The following is a 23,587-nucleotide window of genomic DNA, read 5'->3' as shown; positions in this document are numbered from 1 at the left end:
GGCTCCCGCTGCTGTCAATTACAGCAGGGGAGGAGTGAGCGAGGTACTGGAGCAAGCTTGCATGAGGCTTGGCTTGCTACGGGGGCACTTTGCGCGGGGGGGGGGAACAAACAATGCTGGGGGACCCCCTGAGAAGAGGAGGATCGGGGCTGCTCTGTGCGAAACCATTGCACACAGCAGGTAAATTTGACATATTTGTTATACAATCAATTTAATCCCGGATGTACTTGAAGATTACAGTGGGGGGGGGGGGGGGGTCAAAGGAGGAAACATTCTACTAAATTAAGGGACCCACTGGTAGTAAGTAATGTCCTTGTGCTGATTTTTTTTTTTTACTAAGCTAAAGCCTCGTACACACCGTGAAAATATTGTTTTTTTTGGTTTTTTTTGCATGCTAATCTCATATCAAAAATGAAGAGGTTACTCAATTTACAGACATTCTTTTATGACACAATATGACTTTGAACGTGATGTAATCTATGGTATTGTATTGTAATGTATTCTTTCGTTTCTGAGTCTTGGGCCGCGTACACACGCGCGGACTGTTGGCCCAACCTTGTCCGCTGAACAGTGTTTGGGCGGACAGTCCGCTCGTGTGTGGGCTTTCAGCGGACAGTTTCAGCGGACAGTTGGACGGACAAGGTTTTACGGAAATTCCGAAAAACTGTCCGCTGAAACCTTGTTTCAACGAACAGTCCGCCCGTGTGTAGGCTTGTTCGTCAAACTAAGTTCCGCGCATGCTCAGAAAGGATTTTCAAGCCGAAAGTTATAATGCAGTGTATAGGACGTCGTATTTTGCGTCCCGTCGTACGTGCCGTTCACGTCATCGCGCACGGTTTCAGCAAACTGTTCGTTCGTCGTGTGTGGCCATGTCCGTCCATGCTAAGTTTGAGCGGACTGTTCGCTCAAACTGTTGGACGGACAAAGTTGGGCCAACAGTCCGCGCGTGTGTACGCGGCCTTGCTCTTCCATTTATTTATTTTCGGACTAAAACTGTACTGGTTAAACAGAAATTGCATGATCTGGTATTGTACAAGAAAATTGTTTGTGTTTGTTTCTTCGGATAATTTTGGATAAATTGCCATGATTGGCTTTCGAAAGCAAGGTACCAATGATCAGATTATCGTACAACCGCTTTGTAAGCAAAATTTTTTGACCGATTTTCTGATCATGTGCACTAGGCTTTAGGTACAATAAATATGTTTTAAATTGACTGGATTTTTATTTAGACAAAACACATCAACAAGGTGATTCAACAAGATCAACAAGAGATACAAACATGGTTATCAAGGCGCATGCGAGTTCAGTAGAATAGACCTCAGTTTAAGGGACAGGTTCCAGGTACAGGCAAGGTCAACTGTAGCTTAGAGAGCAAGTGAAAAATGACCGTGAACTGATTCCAACCACCTCACCGTAGACACAGAATTGCATTGTGAATGGTCAAGTTTCCAGTGCCATCAGAAACTCAGTCCTGAACAGAACAAAAAAAATAAAATAAAGAGAAAGGTTCCCAAAGAGAGGTGTATTAGAATGGAAAATAAAAGTAAGAGGAAGAAACAAGAGAAGAATAGTAAAAAAGAAGCTTTTCTTTCAGCCAAGAACTTGTCTCATACATAATCCATACATAATGTATCCAAGGATTCCAGATTTTCTCAAACCTGCTTGTAGGTGGGGTGCACGGAGGTGCAGTGGCAATAACACACACAGTCTTTTTTTTTTTTTTTGTTTACAAACGTTTTTATTGGGTACAAAAAAATAATGGTACAGTACATTATATCATGGCATAAGAGAAATACAGAATATCCAAGTCATCGTAGTTGGGTTGTGTGACAAAATATTACAGCTGATGAACAGATTCATTCATAAGATTAATAACGGTGGTAATCATGTAGTAAATTAGATTATGGTTTTGTTTTCTTGCTTGGATGTGAAAGGAATAAGGATTCTTATCACGGATTTAAGAGGAGTTCTGAGTGCTTAAACCAAGGGTTCCATTTATTTTCCAGTAAATGTGTGGTATTGTATAGGGTGTGGTATTTTTATTTCCATAAGGTAAATATTATTGATTCTAGCTTTTAGATGTGCCATTGGCAACAATGGGGATTTCCAATGGTAAGCTACAAGCCAATGTATGGATACACAAATTGGTGAAAGAAAAAGGGCACCCCTAAGGGCAGAATTAAAACTTTTAATATCCCCAAACAAGATTAAAGATGAAATCTCGTTTTTAATCTAGTTTGGGGATATTAAAAGTTTTAATTCTGCACTTAGAGGCGCCTTTTTTCTTTCATCTGTTTTCTATTAGAGATAGCTCCCCTCTTTGCCCTTGTACACACGGTCGGACATTCCGACAACAAAATCCGTCGGATTTTTTTCGGCAACAAAATCCGTCGGATTTTTCCCGACAACAAAATCCGTCGGATTTTTCCCGACAACAAAATCCGTCGGATTTTTCCCGACAACAAAATCCGTCGGATTTTTCCCGACAACAAAATCCGTCGGATTTTTTCCGACAACAAAATCCGTCGGATTTTTTCCGACAACAAAATCTGTCTGATTTTTTCCGGCAACAAAATCCGTCTGATTTTTTCCGATGGATTTTGTCCGAAAGGGGTGTTGCATACACACGGTCGGACAAAGTTGTTGGAAAATCCGATCGTTCAGAACATGATCACGTTCGTGCCTTGCGACGGGACTACGTTGCGGCTAGCAGCCAATAGCTTTGGTGTCATAATTTGATCTGAGCATGCGTGGCACTTTGTCCGATTGGAATTCTCTACAAACGATCGGACAAAGTCCAATCGGATTATGTTGTTGGAAAATTTTATAGCCCAGCTCTAAAACTTTGTCGTCGGATATTCTTGACGGAAACAGTCCGATGGAGCACACACACGGTTGGATTATCCGACAACACGGTGTACAAGGGCTTTGAGTGCAGCCCTAAGCCTTTGTACACACGGTCGGAAAATGTCGGATTGGACTGTGTTGTCAGATAATCCGTGTGTGGGCTCCATCGGACTTTTTCCGTCTAAATGTCCGACCAATAAAGTTTGAGAGCTGGATATAAAATTTTCCGACAACATGATCCGATTGGACTTTGTCCAATCATTTGTAGAGAATTCCGATCAGACAAAGTCAAATTAGGAGACCAAAGCTATTGGCTACTAGCCCGAACGTAGTTCCGTTGTAACGAACTAACATAATCACAATCCGAACGATTGGATTTTCCGACAACTTTGTCCGACCATGTGTATGCAACACCAGTTTCGGACAAAATCTGTCGGAAACAATTCGACAGATTTTGTGGTTGGAATGTCTGACCGTGTGTACAAGGGCTAAGTGTTTGAAGATCACTTCATCGGTCCAATAAAGACACTATCTGCCTGGTCCTGACATTCTGAGCGCCTTTGCCATACGTTTTATCTGGATATGCAAATTGTATGTACTAGTTTTAAGTGATGAATGTTTAGGCCTGTGATTGAGTTGAATAAAAGGCAATTCTTAAGACTCGTGCACACGATTGGATTTTCCACAGACAATACGGATGATTTTTGGAATTATCTCCAAATGACAGACCCCTGTTTTCACCAACTCTTGGCATTGTTGACCTTCTATATTAGAAAGCAGGACACATGCATGAGGCTTTTATTTTATTATTTGGTTGAATAATGATTTGATTTGGTATATTTTCTATATTTTTGGATGCATAGAATGCACTTTTTGGTTAAGTTCTATTGGCAGATAGCATGTCTAATTGTATTTTTTTCATTTTTTTAATGCACAATAAAAACACGTCACGAATGTTAATTCTCCATTACAAAAGCTAGTTCACAAGACTGACCGCTTCTGCTTCCAAGCATGCGTATTTGTACTTTGGACTTTTGCACACACACTCGGAAAGTTCGCCAACAGACATTTGTCTGCGGAAAATTCGAGAACCTGCTAGCCAACATTTGTTGGTGGAAAATCAGACAACAATTGTCCGATGGAGCGTACACATGGTCGGATTTACCGACAAAAGCCTGACATCAAACGCTTCCTGTCGGAAAGTCCAATCATGTGTACGGGGCTTTAGCCCATGGCAGACCCCAGCACTATTTATTTGGTCAAGTTCTCAGCTTGGGATTGGCCAGGGCTCCCACCATACTGCCAAGCAGTGCCTCACTTCCCTGTCAGTTAGTCCCTGGGGAATCCCTGTAGATTTCTGCCCAGGCTGCTGAGGGGGACCCAGCAAAGCCAGCCCACCTGAGTCTGCCCTGGCTACCAAAAAATGAATTGACTATTTACAGACACTGCTACCTACAGGGTGCTACATTGAGTTGAATGATTTCTAAGCAAACAGTAAATATAAAGGAATGGCTTGAACTAGGCCTTCATAGATCAGCAGCCTTCTGTATGTGAAACAAAAGTTATGCCGTAAGATGTGATGCTCATGCTGTAGTGGGTAGATCCATTACATCCAAAGTGGGGACACAGAGAAACACAGATCACTTTGATCTGTGCACATGACTCCATAATGACAGGATGTTCCTCGCATTAAGTGGACTAGAGGTCAATAGTGGTAGAGAACACTGCGTTAACTAGCATACACTCATGACATTTCTCTTGAATCCTACTGAAAATTGCTGCCTAACTGTAATTTTTTCCTTGACCTACAGTTTCTTTCAGTTCTTATGGAATAAGCAGGAGAAGAGAATTGCCCGCTGAGTGCTTTTAGGTGGAAGACTCGTGACATGCTAGGGGCTTTGATGGGCTTGAGGCTTAATGTGACAATTTCAGTTCCATTGCTCGAAAGCCATCCATGACCAGTAATAATGTAAAATGTGATTGTAAAATATCCAGCAGAGGTTACAAAGTGAGAGCAAGTATTTTGTTTGCATAGAGAATCGCTGCCTCTCTTTGTTTCTTCCAGTTATTGTTAGTTATTCAGAACAATTTAGAGACGGACGAAGAGCTAGAGCCCATTGATTTGCTCAATATCGCTGTGAGAGCTGTTCTATAGTCTGATGCATTTGTTCCTATTTATCTCACTGGGACATGAGGCACTAAGTACTTTTCTTATAATGTATAAATAAAAGAGTGTGGCTCCATAATCATAATAAACTATATACACTGATCAGCCATAACATTATGACCACGGACAGGTAAAGTGAATAACACTGATTATCTTGTTGGCACCTCAAATCAATGGGGTTGATTTACTTGGACTAGAACATGAAAACTCTGGTGCAGCTCTTCGTAGAAACCATGTCCAGGTCTTTTTGTCAAAGTTTAATTGAACAAGCTGAAGTTAGAAGCTGATTGGTTACCATGCACGGCTGCACCAGATTTTGAACACTCCAGTTTTAGTAAATCAATCCCAGTGTGTTAAAATCATAAAAGAAAAATGGCAAGTGTAAGGGTGTGAGCAAATTTGACAAATTGTAATTGTTAGACAACTGAGCCAGAATAACTCTAAGCCCTTGTATACACGGTCGGCGATTCCGATGGAATGTGTCCAATCGGACCGTTTTGTCGGATATTTCGACTGTGTGTGGTCTCCGTCGGACTGTTTCCGTCAGAGTATCCGACGGACCAAGTTTTCCAACTTGTTGGTAAAATTTTCCGACAAAATGCTCTGATTGGACATACTCCGATCATGTGTAGAGAATTCCGATCGGACAAAGTGCCACGCATGCTCAGATCTAATTCCTACACCAAAAGCTATTGGCTACTAGCGTGAACACAGTCCCGTCGTAATGAAATAACGTCACCATGTTCTGAACGATCGGATTTTCCGGACAACTTTGTCCGATCGTGTGTATGCAACAGTTTCGGACAAAATCCGTCGGACAAAATCCGACAGATTTGGTTGTCGGAATGTCCGACCGTGTGTACAAGGGCTAAAACTGCAGCTCTTGTGTGATATTCCCAGTCTTCAGTAGTCAGGACCTATGAAATGTGGTACAAGGAAGGAAGACTGGCAAACTGGTAGCAGGGTCGTGGACGGCCAAGGGTATTTGATGTGGGCGGGAATGTGTTGTTCAGTCCAGTGCATTGCAGTTTGATGTGTATGGGGCTGCATAGCCCATGCTGACCTGTCCACAGCCAAAAGTGCCTACAATGGGAAAATGAGCATCAGAACTGGACCACAGAGCAATGAAAGAAGAGGACCTAGTCCGATGAGTTCAACAATAGTTTGATAAACAACAATGAGTTTGAGCTGTTGACTTGGCCTCCAAATTCTCCATATCTCAATCCCATCAAAGCATCTGTGGGATGTGCCAGAAAAACATTTCGATCCCTGGCGGCTCCACCAACTTACAAGACTTGAAGGATTTGCTACTGACGGTTTGGTGCCAGATACCACAGCATACCTATAGAGTTCTACTGGAGTCCACTCCTTGATGATTGGTCATAATGATCAGTGTATATACAGTAATTAGGGATGAGCCGAACACCCCCCTGTTCGGTTCGCACCAGAACCTGCGAACAGACCTAAACTTCGTGTGAACTTTAGAACCCTATTAAAGTCTATGGGACTCGAACGTTCACAATCTAAAGTGCTCATTTTAAAGGGTAATATGCAGGTTACTGTCCTAAAAAGTGTTTGGGGACCTGGGTCCTGCCCCAGGGGACATGGATCAATGCAAAAAAAAGTTTTAAAAACGGTCGTTTTTTCAGGAGCAGTGATTTTAATAATGATTAAAGTGAAACAATAAAAGTGTAATATTCCTTTAAATTTCGTAGCTGGGGGGTATCTATAGTATGCCTGTGAAGGGGCGCATGTTTCTGGTGCTTAGAACTGTCCCTGCACAAAGTGTCATTTGTGCAGGAAAAAAAGTCTTTTAAAATCACTTGCGGCTAAATTGTCGGGTCTCCGTAATACAGAGAACACTCAATGAGTGTTCTCTGTATTAGCCGACAATTCATTCATTCATTGATTAAAAAAAAAAAAAAAAAAAGCGTGGGGGGTCCCCTAAATTCAATTACCAGGCCCTTCCGGTCTGATATGGATATTAAGGGGAGCCCCGCATCAAATTAAAAAAAAAAATTGACGTGGGGGTCCCCCTAAAAATCCATATCAGACCCTTTATCCGAGCACGCAACCTGGCAGGCCGCAGGAAAAGAGGGGGGGGCGAGAGAGCGGCCCCCCCTCCCTCCTGAACCGTACCAGGCCACATACCCTCAACATTGAGAGGATGCTTTGGGGTCTGTGACCCCTCAAAGCACCTTGTCCCCATGTTGATAAGGACAAGGGCCTCATCCTCACAACCCTGGCCGTTGGTTGTGAGGGTCTGCGGGCGGGGGGCTTATCAGAATCTGGAAGCCCCCTTTAACAAGGGGACCCCCAGATCCCGCCCCCCCCCTGTTTGAAATGGTAAAGGGGTACAAAAGTACCCCTACCATTTCACAAAGAAAGTGTCAAAATGGTTAAATAAGACAAACACACTTTTGAAAAATTCCTTTATTAAAAATGAAAAAAATAAAAAAAAGATTCCAGCGGTGCTAATCCACTCTTGCTATCCAGCGACGGATCTCCGGGGTCCAGCGATGGATGATCATATCCAGCGACGGGGGATCTCTCAGTCCAGCGCTGTCCATACATCCTTCTTCTGTCTCCACTCCGGAGACACTGCAGAGAGCCCAGCGCTGACGTTTCTTATATTAGGAGGGCGGGGCCACCCGTCACCTGACCCCGTCCCCTCTGACGCTGGTGAAGGGAGCCAGGGGTTTCCCAGTGACGTGTGGGTGACCCCGCCCCTCTGATGTAACGGAAACCTGCGTTACATCAGAGGGGGCGGGGTCACCCACACGTCACTGGGGAACCCCTGGCTTCCCTCTCCAGCATCAGAGGGGCGGGGTCAGGTGACGGGTGGCCCCGCCCTCCTAATATAAGAAACGTCAGCGCTGGGCTCTCTGCAGTGTCTCCGGAGTGGAGACAGAAGAAGGATGTATGGACAGCGCTGGACTGAGAGATCCCCCGTCGCTGGATATGATCATCCATCGCTGGACCCCGGAGACCCGTCGCTGGATAGCAAGAGTGGATTAGCACCGCTGGAATCTTTTTTTAATTTTTTTCATTTTTAATAAAGGAATTTTTCAAAAGTGTGTTTGTCTTATTTAACCATTTTGACACTTTCTTTGTGAAATGGTAGGGGTACTTTTGTACCCCCTTACCATTTCAAACAGGGGGGGGCCGTGATCTGGGGGTCCCCTTGTTAAAGGGGGCTTCCAGATTCTGATAAGCCCCCTGCCCGCAGACCCTCACAACCAACGGCCAGGGTTGTGGGGATGAGGCCCTTGTCCTCATCAACATGGGGACAAGGTGCTTTGAGGGGTCACAGACCCCCAAAGCATCCTCCAAATGTTGAGGGTATGTGGCCTGGTACGGTTCAGGAGGGAGGGGGGCCGCTCTCTCGTCCCCCCCTCTTTTCCTGCGGCCTGCCAGGTTGCGTGCTCGGATAAAGGGTCTGATATGGATTTTTAGGGGGAACCCCACGTCAATTTTTTTTTTAATTTGATGCGGGGTTCCCCTTAATATCCATATCAGACCTGAAGGGTCTGGTATGGATATTTGGGGGGACCCCCACGTCAATTTTTTTTTTAATTTGACACAGGGTTCCCCTTAATATCCATGTCAGACCTGAAGGGCCTGGTAATTGAATTTAGGGGAACCCCCACGCTTTTTTTTTTTTTTTTAATCAATGAATGAATGAATTGTCGGCTAATACAGAGAACACTCATTGAGTGTTCTCTGTATTACGGAGACCCGACAATTTAGCCGCAAGTGATTGTAAAAGACTTTTTTTCCTGCACAAATGACACTTTGTGCAGGGACAGTTCTAAGCACCAGAAACATGCGCCCCTTCACAGGCATACTATAGATACCCCCCAGCTACGAAATTTAAAGGAATATTACACTTTTATTGTTTCACTTTAATCATTATTAAAATCACTGCTCCTGAAAAAACGGCCGTTTTTAAAACTTTTTTTTGCATTGATCCATGTCCCCTGGGGCAGGACCCGGGTCCCCAAACACTCTTTAGGACAGTAACCTGCATATTACCCTTTAAAATGAGCACTTTAGATTTCTCCCATAGACTTGTATAGGGTGTTCCGGCTTTTCGAATTTGCTGCGAACAGCCCAAATTGTTCACTGTTCGCTGAACAGGCGAACAGGCAATGTTCGAGTAGAACATGAGTTCTCGAAGCTCATCCCTAACAGTAATAAATGTATCGCTATAAAGAAATTAGTGTGACGCTATAATCATAATAAACAATATATTTGTCAGGGCTGAGCTCAGCCCTTCCTTCTCTGAGCTGGCCGCTCAGCTGTTGGCTAATTGCCAGCTTCTATCTCTCCACAGGTACCCAGCTGTTGATGATATCCTGCTCGTCAGTCCTGCCTACTTAAGACGTCCATCCCAGAGAATCTCTGCATTCTCCTTAGTCAACATCACAGAGATGGTCCTGCTGCATTCTTGTTAAAATACTTGCTTGGCTGACATCCCTTATGACTCCAGTTCCTGCTTGCTGTTTTACTACGCTCACCTCCGGCTCCTTGACGTTTGGCCTGTCTGACTATCTGTTGTAGTTTCCGAACTGTGGCTATGTTTTGACTATGTTTGTTCTATTTACTTTTATCATTAAACAAGTGCGATTTAACTGTACTTCTGTCTTGGTCTGATTTCATGGTTTCTGAGTCTGACAACATTGTGATTATTTACTTTTATAATAACTGGAATAATTGGATGCACTATTGGTATATATATATATATATATATATATATATATATATATATATATATAATTATTATAATTATAGCTTATCCCTAATTTCTTTATGTGTTTGTTTTTTGGGTGATATTCACTTAGGAATGCAAGACAGCTTTCGTTTGTTATATAGGGAAAATACTCTGGCGCACAGAGATTATATAGTCCAGCCAGCAATAAAATGTCTGATCGGTGATCAGGATTAAGGGTAGTCCAGGACTGTCTCTGATCTGTATAGGAAGAGATATAGTAAAGGAAAGGCACGGGACCACCTGCGGCTGCTATCCTCAGAGTTGTGACTGGCTATGTCTGATTTAATGGGAGAAAGAACAAACGGAAGGAAGTGCCAGCTAAGTGTAGCATACTGGTTAAAAATGTAATTACAATGAATGAATTAAGAGATAAAAGGTTAAAACAGCTCATCTGGTGCAGAGTCTCTAGATATGAGTTCCTCCCTGATCCAACCTGCAGTACCGCAGTAGTATGTTGCAACTGCTGGAAGGGGGGATGACCAGCTTGGGAGCCAGGAGAAGCCCTGGGAAGCCACGCTAACCAGCATGGAACACATGGCAGAAGTGACATCACCGGAAGGATGGGGGACCACAAAAGAGGACAAGGCACACAGCTACATGCTCGGAGAATCTAGCTCCTTCTACAGGCCTGTGCAAGATGAGCTTTTATATCTTTTATCTCTTGTGAATTCTTTTCATCCATTGTTTTTAAAATGTTTAACCGGGATACTACACTTACAGGTATATTTAGTTTGCACATGGATGAATGATCGAGCTTCACCTCATTCACTAATCTAAAGGGAAAATTCCCTTGCAAAGTGAACAATCTTCAGTAAAACCTTGGTTTGAGAGTAACTTGGTTTGAGAGCGGTTTGCAAGACAAGCTAAATTTTTTTTTTTTAATTGACTTGATATACAAGCGGTGTCTTGATATACAAGTAGGGATGAGCTTCGTGTTCGAGTCGAACATATGTTTGACTCGAACATAGGCTGTTCGCCCATTCGGCGAATTCCGAACGTTATGGGCCTTTTGCGCCAAATTTGTGTGGCGCTCACGGCCCACAATGCACTGCAATGGCGCAGTGCATTGCTGGCTCATGATTGGCCAAGCATGCACTGTGACCCGCAATGCTTGGCCAATCACAGCGCCAGCAGCGAGGAGAGCCATGATTGGCCACAGGCAGGATGCCTGTGGCCAATCATAGCTCAGGCTGTGTAGTACACGCCCCACACTATATAAGGCCGCCAGCGCGGCGGCCTTGTGTAGTGTGTTGGCGTCTGTAGCAGTTAGTGGGTGTTCTGTGTACCTTCAACACAGTATACACCGATCGTTATCGGTCGAATTTTCGTTCTTGCTCTTTTGTAGTGGTTGTTGTCTGCATGCCCTGACCGCAGTATACACCGCTATATTCACCTATATAGCTAGCGATATATCTATCTTTTATAATAGAGCTTGCAGTCAGTGTTAGGAGATTGTGTGTGCTGTCTGCGTGCTCTGAACGCAGTATACACCGATATATCCACCTATATAGCTAACTATCTTGCTCGTTTTAAATAGAGCTTTCAGTCAGTGTTAGGAGATTGTGCGTGCTGTCTGCGTGCTCTGAACGCAGTATACAACGCTATATCCACCTATATAGCTAACTATCTTGCTCGTTTTAAATAGAGCTTGCAGTCAGCGGTAGGAGCTTGTGCATGCTGTCTGCGTGCTCTGAAAAAGACAGACGGCAAAACAAATTATACAGGGGTGATAACCCTACCCTATGTTTTCCAAAAAGCTTAAAAATAGTTTTTTTGACTGGAGCTACACTTTAAAAATGTACCAGTTGAAAATTACAAACAGATTCAACTTAACACAACAAACCTACACAGTCCCTGTCTTGTTTGCACCGCCTGTATACTGCTGTTCTGAGTATATAGGGCCTGGGGGCCACACGTATTTCCTTTTTTTAATATGGGTACGGGGTACCCCTTAATATGCGTACAAAACCCAAAGGGGCTGGTAATGGGCAGGGAGGGCTACCCATGCCATTTTTCTCAATGATTTTCAACCATATTGCAGGAACCAGATATAACATTAAAACCGCAAGCAGTTTTAAATGACGTTATTTCCGTTAAATGTCATTTTGTGCAGGGACTGTTCTAAACACAGGAAACATGTGGCACTTCACAGGCATACTACAGACACCCCCCAGGCACGATATTTAAAGGAATATTTCACTTTTTTTTGTTCACTTTAATCGTCATTAAAATCAGTGCTCCCGCCAAAACGGCCATTTTTAAAACTTTTTGTTGCATTGACCCATGTCCCCTGGGGCAGGAGCCAGGTCCCCAAACCCTTTTTAGGACAGTATCTTGCATACTAGCCGTTAAAATTAGCACTTTTAATTTTGAATGTTCGAGTCCCATAGACTTCAATGATGTTCTAACGTTCGTACGAATTTGGGGTCCGTTCGAAAGTTCCGGGGGGTGTTCGGCTTATCCCTATATACAAGTAATATCATGTCACAACTGAGTATAAAATAGAAGAGAGGCGCCTCTAAGTGTAGCAATACAGTTACATTAATGAAGGCATAACATTTAGAAACTTATATGGTTGATGATTAAAAGAGGCACATCTAAGTATGCAGGCATCTGGGGTAAAGCTGTCCACATAGACCATCCTCCTCACCACCATCGACTTTGCTCCTTCCACACTGCGCTCCATGAGAGCATTAAGCCTCTCTTTCACGTCGCTCTACTGCAGGGTAGTCACAATTGCAGACTGACAAAGGTGAGAGTCGGCGGTGCGGGGGATGGTCTATGTGGACAGCTTTACCCCGTATGCCTGCATACTTAGATGTATCTCTTTTAATCATCAACCATGTGCATTGCTAAATGTTGAACCTTCATTAAATTTAACCATATTGCTATACTTATGCCCCGCTCACACGATAGGACTTTCCAACACTAAAACCGTGGATTTTTGTTCGAAGGATGTTGGCTCCAACTTGTCTTGCATACACACGGTCACACACATGTTGGCCAACAATTACGAAAGTGGGAATGTGGTGACGTACAAGGCATACGACGAGCCGAGAAAAAGGAAGTTCAATAGCCAGTACGGCTCCTTGTGCTTGATTCTGAGCATGCGTGAACTTTTGTGCGGACTTGTGTACACACAATCGGAAATTCCAACAACAAAGTTTTGTTGGAGGAAAATTTGAGAACCTGCTAGCCAACATTTGTTGGCAGAAAGTCCGACAACAAATGTTCGATTGAGCGTACACACGGTCAGACTTTCAGTCAACAAGCTCACATCCAACATTTGTTATCGGAAAATCTGAGAGTGTGTACGGGGCATTAGAGGAGTCTCTCTTCTCTTTTATACTCTGTAGCTCCTGCTGGATTTTACTTCTAATCCCCTTGTGGAGGCTTCCATTTGTGGATGGAAATTTTATGCGTACACACCCAATCACATTGTAAGGCCCCTTTCACACGGGCGGCTGTTCTGCCGCAGGAATCATGTTTATTTTTTCTACAAAATTCAAGGCTCCAGGCACAGCGATCAGCTGCGTTTGCACAGTGCGTTTACCAGCGTTTACATGCGTTTACATGCGTTTTTATGCGGTTGCGTTTAACTGCAGTTTTTATTCCCATAGCAACCCTTTTATTTATTTATGTTTTTGTTCCCTGGAATGTACCCATGATGCATTGCAGTCCTCTATATTTAAACCTGTTTCTTTGTTCTCTGGCTGAGTGTGTGTTGGAGTTTTGCAGGAGTGGAGAGGAGTGCTGAGTTTTGTGCCAGTTTTTTTGAAAAATGAATGCAAATATGGGTAGTTTGCTTGCAATGCTCATTTTGCTGATGATGAGGATGAAGAGAAGAAGAGCGATCCAGAGTAGGCGACGTCCTCGTCGTTACTGGGTCCATCCCCTAACGTCTCAGCGCCTATCGATCGGCTACTTTGCCCTCATGTTCGGTGAGCTGAGGACTCATGGGGACAAGTTCCACAATTACACCAGGATGTCGGTGGCATGCTTCGATGAGCTGTTGGGACTTGTTAGAGGACGCCTGACCAGAACCACGACCAATATGCGAAGAAGCATTAGTCCAGAAGAACGGCTGTTACTTACGTTAAGGTAGGTTTTCCATATGTTGAACAAATGCTTAAATTCATGTACATGCAGGCTTAGGCAATATTGGCAATAGTGTGTGTGTATGTATGTATGTATATGTATATGTATATGTGTGTATATATATATATATAGATGAATCTATAACCTAATCTATATCACAACAGCGATTTTTCGCACATTACTCCCATTACCATTATTTTTTATCCTTGAAAACTATCTATCGTGCCTTGCACAGTCAGTTTTATTTTTTGCAAATAGGAAACGTCATCAAATTTCAGTAGTTTCTCATTATGTAGGTGAGCTCTGAACACAAAGGCAGAGTTTTGCATTAACAAGCAAGGTACCACCAAATAATATTTTGTACTAGACCAACCCACCACCAGGCTTCCTGTTTGGATGCCAGCACCTACTACCAGAGCCGAGGGATTTATCTTTGGGCTGCAATGTGTTAAAAGTCATCAGCTTATCTAGATGCTGATGTTTATTTGTTACCATGTAGAACTCCATATGTATATTGATTTTTTTTTAAATTTTATTTATTTTACTATATTTTATATTTTCTGAATTGTTATCAATTTTGTATTGCAGATACCTTGCCACTGGTGCCAGTTTCACCTCCCTCCATCATCAATTTCTGATGGGAATTTCCACCGTATCCACCATTGTGCATGATACCTGTTACGTCATCTGGGAAGAACTGAGAACATCAGTCATGCCGGAGCCAACATCCAGTCTGTGGGAGGAAATAGCGGAGGAATTTTGGGAGAAGACCAACTTCCCAAACTGCATTGGGGCATTAGATGGGAAACACATCCGGCTCATCAAGCCTCCAAAATCCGGTTCCCGCTTTTTCAATTATAAGAAATACTTTTCTATTGTGCTTCTGGGACTCAGCGATGCAAATATGAAGTTCATCGCTGTGGATGTTGGAGCGTATGGGAGTTCTGGAGATTCGAGAATTTTCAGAAATTCCGTAATGGGGCGGCGTTTTCAACATGGCGAATTTCAGGTGCCACAGTCAAGGCCTCTCCCTGGTACTACTGGACCAGATCTTCCACTTGTAGTGCTGGGAGATGAGGCATTTGCCTTATCCACGCACCTGCTAAGGCCCTATACCAGGCATGGTCTCACTGCCAGGAGGCAAATTTTTAACTATAGACTCAGCAGAGCTCGAAGAATGGTGGAGTGCGCATTTGGCATTTGCGCTGCCAAATGGCGTGTTTTGATGACAGCCATGCATCTGGAAGTTGAGCATGCCGTCAATGTGGTTCTAGCGAGTTGTGTTCTCCACAATTTTTTGAGGGGTAAGGAGATCGTGGCCACCGAAACCCCTGTTTATGAGGAACCCATAGGTCCTGTTACTGGCACTCGTCCAAGTAATCAGGCCCTACAAGTCCGTGAACATTTCACTGATTATTTTTTGAGTGAAGATGGACAGCTGCCATGGCAATTGGACTATGTATAAATTTTTAACCATTGTTGCATGTTTTTTTCATCACATATTTCAGGTTTTTGTGTCAGTTTTCACATTTGCCTTAAATAAAGTAGTCGACAATTTTCAACAATTTAAATTGTTTTTATTTCTATCGTTTGCAATGCACAGGGTGTATTTAAAAAATTTAAAAACATTACAAAAACATTGAATGCTTGCAAGTATAGAAAAATGTTTTTTAATTACTTTGGAATATATATATATAAAATCTCCTTTTAGTTTCAAGTATTGAATTTCAAGTGCAACAGATAACGAGTCCACAAAATATCCCCCACTACCCCCCGTAAAAAAAAAAAAAGGTTACAGTATTCCTGCACTGCACAGGGTGTATAAAAAAAATAGAAAAACCTTACAAAAACATTGAATGCTTGCAAGTATAGAAAAATGTTTTTTAATTACTTTGGAATATATATATATAAAATCTCCTTTTAGTTTCAAGTATTGAATTTCAAGTGCAACAGATAACGAGTCCACAAAATATCCCCCACTACCCCCCGTAAAAAAAAAAAAAGGTTACAGTATTCCTGCACTGCACAGGGTGTATAAAAAAAATAGAAAAACCTTACAAAAACATTGAATGCTTGCAAGTATAGAAAAATGTTTTTTAATTCCTTTGGAATATATATATATAAAATCTCCTTTTAGTTTCAAGTATTGAATTTCAAGTGCAACAGATAACGAGTCCACAAAATATCCCCCACTACCCCCCGTAAAAAAAAAAAAAGGTTACAGTATTCCTGCACTGCACAGGGTGTATAAAAAAAATAGAAAAACCTTACAAAAACATTGAATGCTTGCAAGTATAGAAAAATGTTTTTTAATTCCTTTGGAATATATATATATATATATATATATATATATATATAGAGATATATATATATATATATATATATAGAGATATATATATATAGATATATATATATATATATAGAGATATATATATATAAAATCTCCTTTTAGTTTAAAGTATTGAATTTCAAGTGCAACAGATAACGAGTCCACAAAATATCCCCCACTACCCCCCGTAAAAAAAAAAAAGGTTACAGTATTCCTGAAGTGCTGTCAGGCCCCTTTCACACAGGGCAGATCAGTAATGATCCGTCCCGTGAAGATCCGCTTGGTCGGCAGGGATTGTTCCATTGTCCCCACTGAGCCGGTGGCAGACAGGGCTGTCCCGGCACACTGTGCCCTGTGAGCTCTCTGTTCTCTTCTATGGGGATCGGAACAGCACGTACCATCTGTCCGTGTTCATCCAATCCGCTCTGCAGATGGCTAGAAAAATTGGATTTCCCTCCGTCTACAGAATCGGACAATTGCGGTGGCACCCGATATCGTCCGCCTCCGCAACAGTCCGATTCTGCAGACGGAGTAAAAACCTATTCTATCCGTCTGCAGAGCCGATCGGATGGACACAGACAGACAGTCCGTGCTCGTCCGATCACCATAGAGGAGAGTGGAGAGCTGACAGGGCGGTCCCTGCACAGTGTGCGGAGACCGCCCTGTCCGCAGCCGGCTCAGCGGGGACAACGGAGCAATCCCGCTGAGCGAGCGGATCATCACGGGGCAGATCATTACTGATCCGCCCCGTGTGAAAGGGGCCAAAGATGGGCACTGAGTGCGGTAAACAGTTCTGAAATATTTGGCTAGATGGAGAAAGTGCAAAAGATGTCGCCATGTACACTCCACTGTGTAGATGGGGTAATCTCCCACTGGGCCAAGTCTCTCAACCTAAACAATGCTAGCACCCAATCAGAAAGTTCAGGTATTGTGAGAGCAAGTGGGGCCAAGTAGCAACATGTATAAGCTTGGGACAGTGGGAGATTCTTCTGTGCGTACAGTTCAGTGTACATGGAGGAATCTGGGGTTTGTTGTAAACATTAGTTCGTGTAGGTAAAACATTAAGTAGTGTAGGTAAAACATTAAGTAACATTACACAACAAGAAAAATACAACCGTCATATCACTGCCATAGGAATACTATAAGTTTTCATATATTGAATAATTAGGGTTACGCAGGGAAGAATGGCTTGGTTCACTGCCAACATCTATGGGTGATCCTGAATGGGAAGATGAGGGTGAAGACACTGGGTGTGGCTGCACATGCATCCTTTGGTAACCAGGATTAGACGGGTAAGATGTATACAGTGGTGGGGGTCCTACATAAGGGTTAATGGCAGATGTTGTGTCATGGCACTGCTGACTGGGCATTGGTCTACTGAAAGACCCACTAGGTGAATTAAAACCCATAGCCCATGGCTGAAATTTAGGATATGGGCGTTGCTCTTTGCAAGCGGACACAATATACGTTAAATAGGCATGTATATCACCCCTGACCTCAGTGCGCTTATCTGCAGGAATCTCCCTGATTACACAAAGCAACATTCTTAAAAACATAACATCGGGGTCTGAGATGTTGAGGAATTCATCATCTTTTGCCTGGTTTTGTGATTGGTTTCTCATTTCTTCAATGATACGGTTGAAATATTCCTCAAAAGGTGTCTCTTGTTGAGTACGTGTTCGACGGGTGGTAGTAGTAGACCGGACTCTCCTATCTGGATTTGCCTGCAATATTATAATATATAGATTATGCATCTGATACTGAGGTCACACTGAACAGCATATGATGGCTTGCACAAATATTGCAGCACCTGTTTAGAATAGATCACACACAGGTACTTGTTTTGTTGCAAAAACCTGATCTCACTGAAGACCTCCAAAGCCAGAAGAACAAGTCACACCTTGCCCAAAAAAACAAGTCGTTGTTGTTTCTACAACATTTGTGCCAACACCAGCTGCCTTTTCAAAATGTAACGTCTTTTGTGGACAGAAATTGTGACATTTTTAAAATACATACCGCAGGTTCTTGAGTGGATGGATGATATTCTTGGGATGACACTGTTTCTGTGGTTTCTTGACTGGTGTCAGCGTCTCCTGATGGTGATGGCGACGAACTTTCGCGCCTTGCGCTTGCTCTCACAGGGACACTTGACACAGTTCTAGGTAACAATAAAGATTACACGTTTAAAAAAAAAGTGAACATGAATATGCCTTTAATGGTCACAAATCGCTAAGTAAAATAAATGGATATACTTACGTGCGCATCTCAGTGGTGCGCCTCAAAAAAGACAAAGCCTCTGCATGGGGGTTAGGCCTGCGACGAGTTGAGGGTGCTCCGCTTCTCTCCGCAGCCTTCTCTTCGTTGACTTCTTTTTTGTAACGGTCGCGCAGGGACCTCCAACGTGTATAAACCTCCTTTCCTGCAATATATAAAAAAAACATACAATGGCCTGGTCATTAGGGGGTAAAATCTTTACTAGGATGCATGTGTACCCTGCTGCATAGACACAACAAACCTTGCACTCACCTCGGTTATCCTGTTCAGTTGCAGACATCTCGTCCCAGTTCGGTGTGACATATTTGTAGACTTCTTCCCACTTTGCTCTCTTCAGCACTCGGTCTGCATATCCTGGGCATTCTGAGTCCCATAACTCTGGTCGGGCTTGCACCAGTGCGATGATGGCCTCGTGTGAGATGTCTCTTGCCGCCATGCTGTCTTCTCCCCTTTCATCCCTCTCAACTTCCTGTGTCATTTCCCAGGTACACCTGCTGTATAGGATGTGCTTCCGGGTTTTTTTTTTCTTCTTTCACGCTGCTGGCCGCAATTGACACAAAAGACTGCGATTACCTGCGGTTATGTGCTTATAGCTGCGCTACATCGCACCTGGACGCATACAATTCTATTTTTTCTATTCGCACCGAACCGCATGTAACGAAATCGCCGCTAAACGCTGTGTGTGAATGGGGCCATAGGAAAGCATTGTGTGCTTTTAGCTGCGGTAGAAATGAAGAAAATCCGCAGCTAAAAGCACCATTCTATCCGCCCGTGTGAAAGGGGCCTTATAATCTTTTTATATGGACTATAAACTGAAGGACTTATGAATAAATAAATAGTTGTGGAACGAATCATCTGAGTTTACATTATTTCTTATGGGGAAATTTGCTTTCATATACAAGTGCTTTGGATTACAAGCATGTTTCTGGAACTAATAATGCTCGCAATCTAAGGTTTTACTGTATCTGCCTTTAGTAAAGCAATAAAAGATCACAGCATTCTATTATACAATTACTAGAACTACTGGAATACAAAGTAAATGCAGCGTGTGTAAGTACAGTGTATGAACAGAGACTGCAGATATGCAAAATGTATGCTTGGAGACTGCCAATATGCTGTCAGAAACTGCTAAAAAAAATCACTTCTATTACTGTCCATTTACTATAAAACGTTGAATGCATTTGTGCTCCCTACACCTTCGTTTTTTTTTCAGTTAGATTTTTTTCTTTTCAAAAGAGGCATTTTCACATGTAGAACATATACGTAATAGATATCACAAAAAATCGAAATAATAAAAATATATGCCTACTCCCAGTGTGGTGCAACAATATACTCCAACAGTGCTGTGAAAATACAAGACAGTGATCTAAATTACAATTTCTGTAATTTTACTTCAGTACATACATAATAGAAATTGTGTTGAAAATTATAAAAATGATACAACCGTGATAATCCACAGTGGTGTATATCCAATCTTCAGTAAATCAAATTCAGCCATTGGTGTCCAAACATATGTTATTAATATCCCGATGTGTTTCTCTGTGGTTATGCTTCCGAAATTCACATGTGGTGTGGTGACACTGCAAATGCTCAACTTAAAGTGATACTAAATTCTCCTTTTTTTCATTTAAAAATAACAAACATTTCATACTTACCTGCTCTGTGTAATGGTTTTGCACAGAGCAGACAAGATTCTCCTACTTTCGCTTCCCTCGTCAGCGCTCCTGGCCCCTCCCTCCTGCCGAGTGCCCCCAATAAGCAGCTTTCTATGGGGGTACCCAAGCCAAACCACTGCTCTGTGTCCATTCAGACATGTAACTGCGGTCCCACCCCACTCTCCAAATTAGCTCACTCACTTTGATTGACAGCAATGGGAGCCAATGGCACTCCACTGCTGTCTCTGCCAATGAGGGGGGAGAGTCCCAGACAGCAAGGCTTAAAGTGGTTGTAAACTGTAGGACAAAAAAAACTGCAAGACAAAGGCATAGCATACTAGCTCATTATGAATTACTTACCTGAGATCGAAGCCCCAGCAGCCATTCTTGTACGCCACTGCAGCGGCCAACATCGCTCCCAAAGTTATTTCCAGGTATCGCAGGTTCCGGCACTGTGATTGGCTGGAGGCGCAATGACGTCATTCTTGTGCATGCGCACAGAAGCTGCTGGTAGTGGCACACTCACTGAGGGAACGGCACATACGTGCCATTGCTTCAGTTTGCTTCAGTGCGCATAGCCGATGACGTTGGTACATGAAAATACAGGTTTATCGCCTAAACCATTCAGGTTTAGGAGATACTGTATCCAGGGTAGCTACGGGTATGCCTTAGTATAGGCTTACCTGTAGCAAAAAGTGTGTTGTAAGGGTTTACAATCACTGTAAAAACCTCTCCACTTAGTGATGGCCATACCTAACCCACCATAAAATTGATCCTGGAATCAAATGTAGTGTTTTGCAGAGATTGACGGCTTTACCTAATGTCAGCCTGTTGTGCTGTGCATGTACACACCCAACCATAGTCCAAGGATCTGATGTAGAGTTCTACAGAAATCGGAAGCTTTCACCTGTATTAGCGTGCTGATGTTTTTGGACAAGGCTCCACCTTACGTGTTACATCCTATATTGTAATTCATCAGGGGGACGTTGGCACTCCGACATATATCAAGGATCTAGCCATTTGTTATTGAGATGTCTGGAAGATCATATTCACAAATATAGCTTGGTTTCTACAGTTGAATCGGATACCCATCCATTGGGTCAATTGCATGTTCCCAACACCAAAACTCTCATGTACTCCCTATACCGTAAAATTATGGGTACCACATTTTACATTTAATATAGTAAAATGGGTCAAAGGAAAAAAATAATAATAATGATACGTAATTAAAAAGATGTTAAAGAAATAATCCAATATAAGCGCTAGACAGGAAAAAAAATATCTTTTAGCTGCCGGGGTCCAACGGTCACATAATAAGTACAAATTACCACAAGTTGGGCTTCAGGGATCAAACATGCCATAACAATATCACTGCCTCATTTGTAAATACAAATGTTAAATGGTTTATAGTTATAATTGATCATTTATTTCCAGATTTATTAAGCAGTCCAGCAAATCAAAAACATCACCTTTTAAACCATGTGCAGATCTCCAGTATGCTTTCTCCGTGTCACATTTATTGCGCTGACTCCTACGATCTGTGGCTACAAAGTGTTGTATTGATACAAAATAAACAACAGCTTTTTTACAAATCAGTATCAGTACGTATTAAATCTGAAGTGTATGCAAGCAAAAGAATAAATACTCAGCTGAAGTACATATGAGGAATGTTTTATCTGTCTAAGGATTTGTAAGTCTATGTAGCGCCGGCTCCTGAAGAGTATGCATGTTTTTTTCTCAAGTTAAGGTTACACCTGAACTGCAGTTTGGTTTGGGTAAAATTGTCTAAATTTGGACCTCAGCATCAGTCTGACTGGACTATGGGATGTTCAGCCTGGCCACAGGGGGCACTGTCCCTTCTGGCAGGCATGGAACTACAGTCTAGTTGGGTGCTTTAATTTTACTCTCTCTTGGAGCCCGCCCAGTGGGAGTGGCGCTCTTGCTGTGCTTTCTGGGAGAGGGTTCTTAAGATGTGGATGTCATGTGATTCGGGGTTCCGGTCCAGAAGGATGTGCTGACTTCATGGCCCTTGTCCTCCTTACCAGCCCCCAGGAAGGCTATGGCCTTGGGGTGCGGATCCACCCGACTTGTTGTCTCGGGGCTGGCTAGCCTGAGGCAAGGAAACTAAAGGAGGATTCTGAGGTGTTTGGGTGTCATCACTGGTTTGGGGGAGACCCAGTAGCTTCATAGCATTCCAGGGGAGGACTCTTCAGAAGAAGACCACGTTCGTGTTGGTTTCTTAGCAAGAGCCTGGAAGGGCTGAAGTACCAAAGTGAATCCGGTCTTGTGGATATCGCCAAGCTGACTGAAAGATCCAGGTATCACACAAGTGTTCTACAAGTTTAGTTTCCTGACTGTTCTACAACAACGTCTGTGGCCGAGACTTGTTCCTGAGTAATATCGCAAAGCTGGCTGAAAGATCCAGGTATCACACGAGTGTTCTACAAGTTTAGTTTCCTGACTGTTCTACAACAACGTCTGTGGCAGAGACTTGTTCCTGAGTAAAGCACCTTGTTGGCTGCTAGGCCTTGTGAGAGAAGGACTATCCAACCTGAGTGAACATCCAGTTGTGAATGGGTATTCTCTGGATGCAGTCAAAGTAAGCAAGTCCTTTATTTTTGACTTTGACAATAAGAGTATCTGAACTTTCTTCCTGACCCTTTCATCCCAATTTAAGAGACTGTTCGTTGTCTACGTTTTGCAAATAAAAATCCCTTTGTGCAGATTCTGTCGTCAGTCTCTCAAGTTACTGAGCCATCTACCACAGGAACCCCCTAGACACAGATCAAGGAGGAGAAGGTAAACGGTAAGCCCAATTTAAACCAGCAGCTCCTTTGGGGGTTAGTGCTACATCTATATCAATTCTATGTTGTAAAAATCAGGTAGGGATGTGATTTGAAGTTGGCTCTACCATGGGCTTTTTCAGTGGTATTTTTTTTAGGGTTTTCATTTATTTATTATTATTTTTGGCATGTATTGGTTTTACTGTATGTTACTAGGACCTCTGTTTAGGTTAAGCCTTCGGAAGGACCGTCAGAGTTTATTCTGATGGAAAAGCCCGTCGTGTGTACGTGGCATTAGGCATACACCAGTTCGTTTATTATACCTGCTGCTGGACAACTTGGTGTATCCTTTGTAAAATCATAGTTATTTTAATAAAACCCTTACCGGTGATCTTTGACACTAGCAAATTTAGACTTCTCCTTGTAGAAAAACCCCAGCCTGTGCCCTTTTTCTTTAGCAATTAAATTGGCCTGAAATCAAAACGAGGCTTGGTCATCCCACATATCTATAAATAGTGATGGTGCAGCATGACGCCTGTGCCCCGGGAAGACGTAATTAATTATGAAACATGTAGGGCGGTGCTGCATACTGATATCATCACGTCCATACCGATCCTGGAAGCATGAGTGTAACGACTGTAAAGATTGGCATTTTTATCA

The 23,587-nt window shown here is 42.8% G+C and overlaps 1 protein-coding gene across 1 annotated transcript; it reads right to left on the bottom strand.

Annotated features, from left to right (window-relative positions):
* Positions 1-16,613: 16,613 nt before the first annotated feature.
* LOC143964011 (uncharacterized) lies at positions 16,614-19,274 on the bottom strand. The gene is made up of 4 exons (XM_077473733.1): positions 18,742-19,274; positions 18,472-18,634; positions 18,232-18,373; positions 16,614-17,939 (listed from the first exon to the last, which is right to left on the bottom strand). Exons 1-4 carry the CDS (start codon positions 18,965-18,967, stop codon positions 17,355-17,357), a joined length of 1,116 nt encoding a protein of 371 aa, XP_077329859.1. The 5' UTR covers positions 18,968-19,274; the 3' UTR covers positions 16,614-17,354.
* Positions 19,275-23,587: the final 4,313 nt, after the last annotated feature.

The sequence above is a fragment of the Lithobates pipiens genome, unplaced genomic scaffold (genome assembly GCF_037356315.1).
Source record: "Lithobates pipiens isolate NorthernLeopardFrog02 unplaced genomic scaffold, aLitPip1_a1.2 Scaffold_8, whole genome shotgun sequence".
Lineage (NCBI taxonomy): Eukaryota > Metazoa > Chordata > Amphibia > Anura > Ranidae > Lithobates > Lithobates pipiens.
The sequence above is the reverse complement of the archived record's forward strand: the minus strand, read 5'-3'. Positions and strand labels throughout refer to the sequence as shown.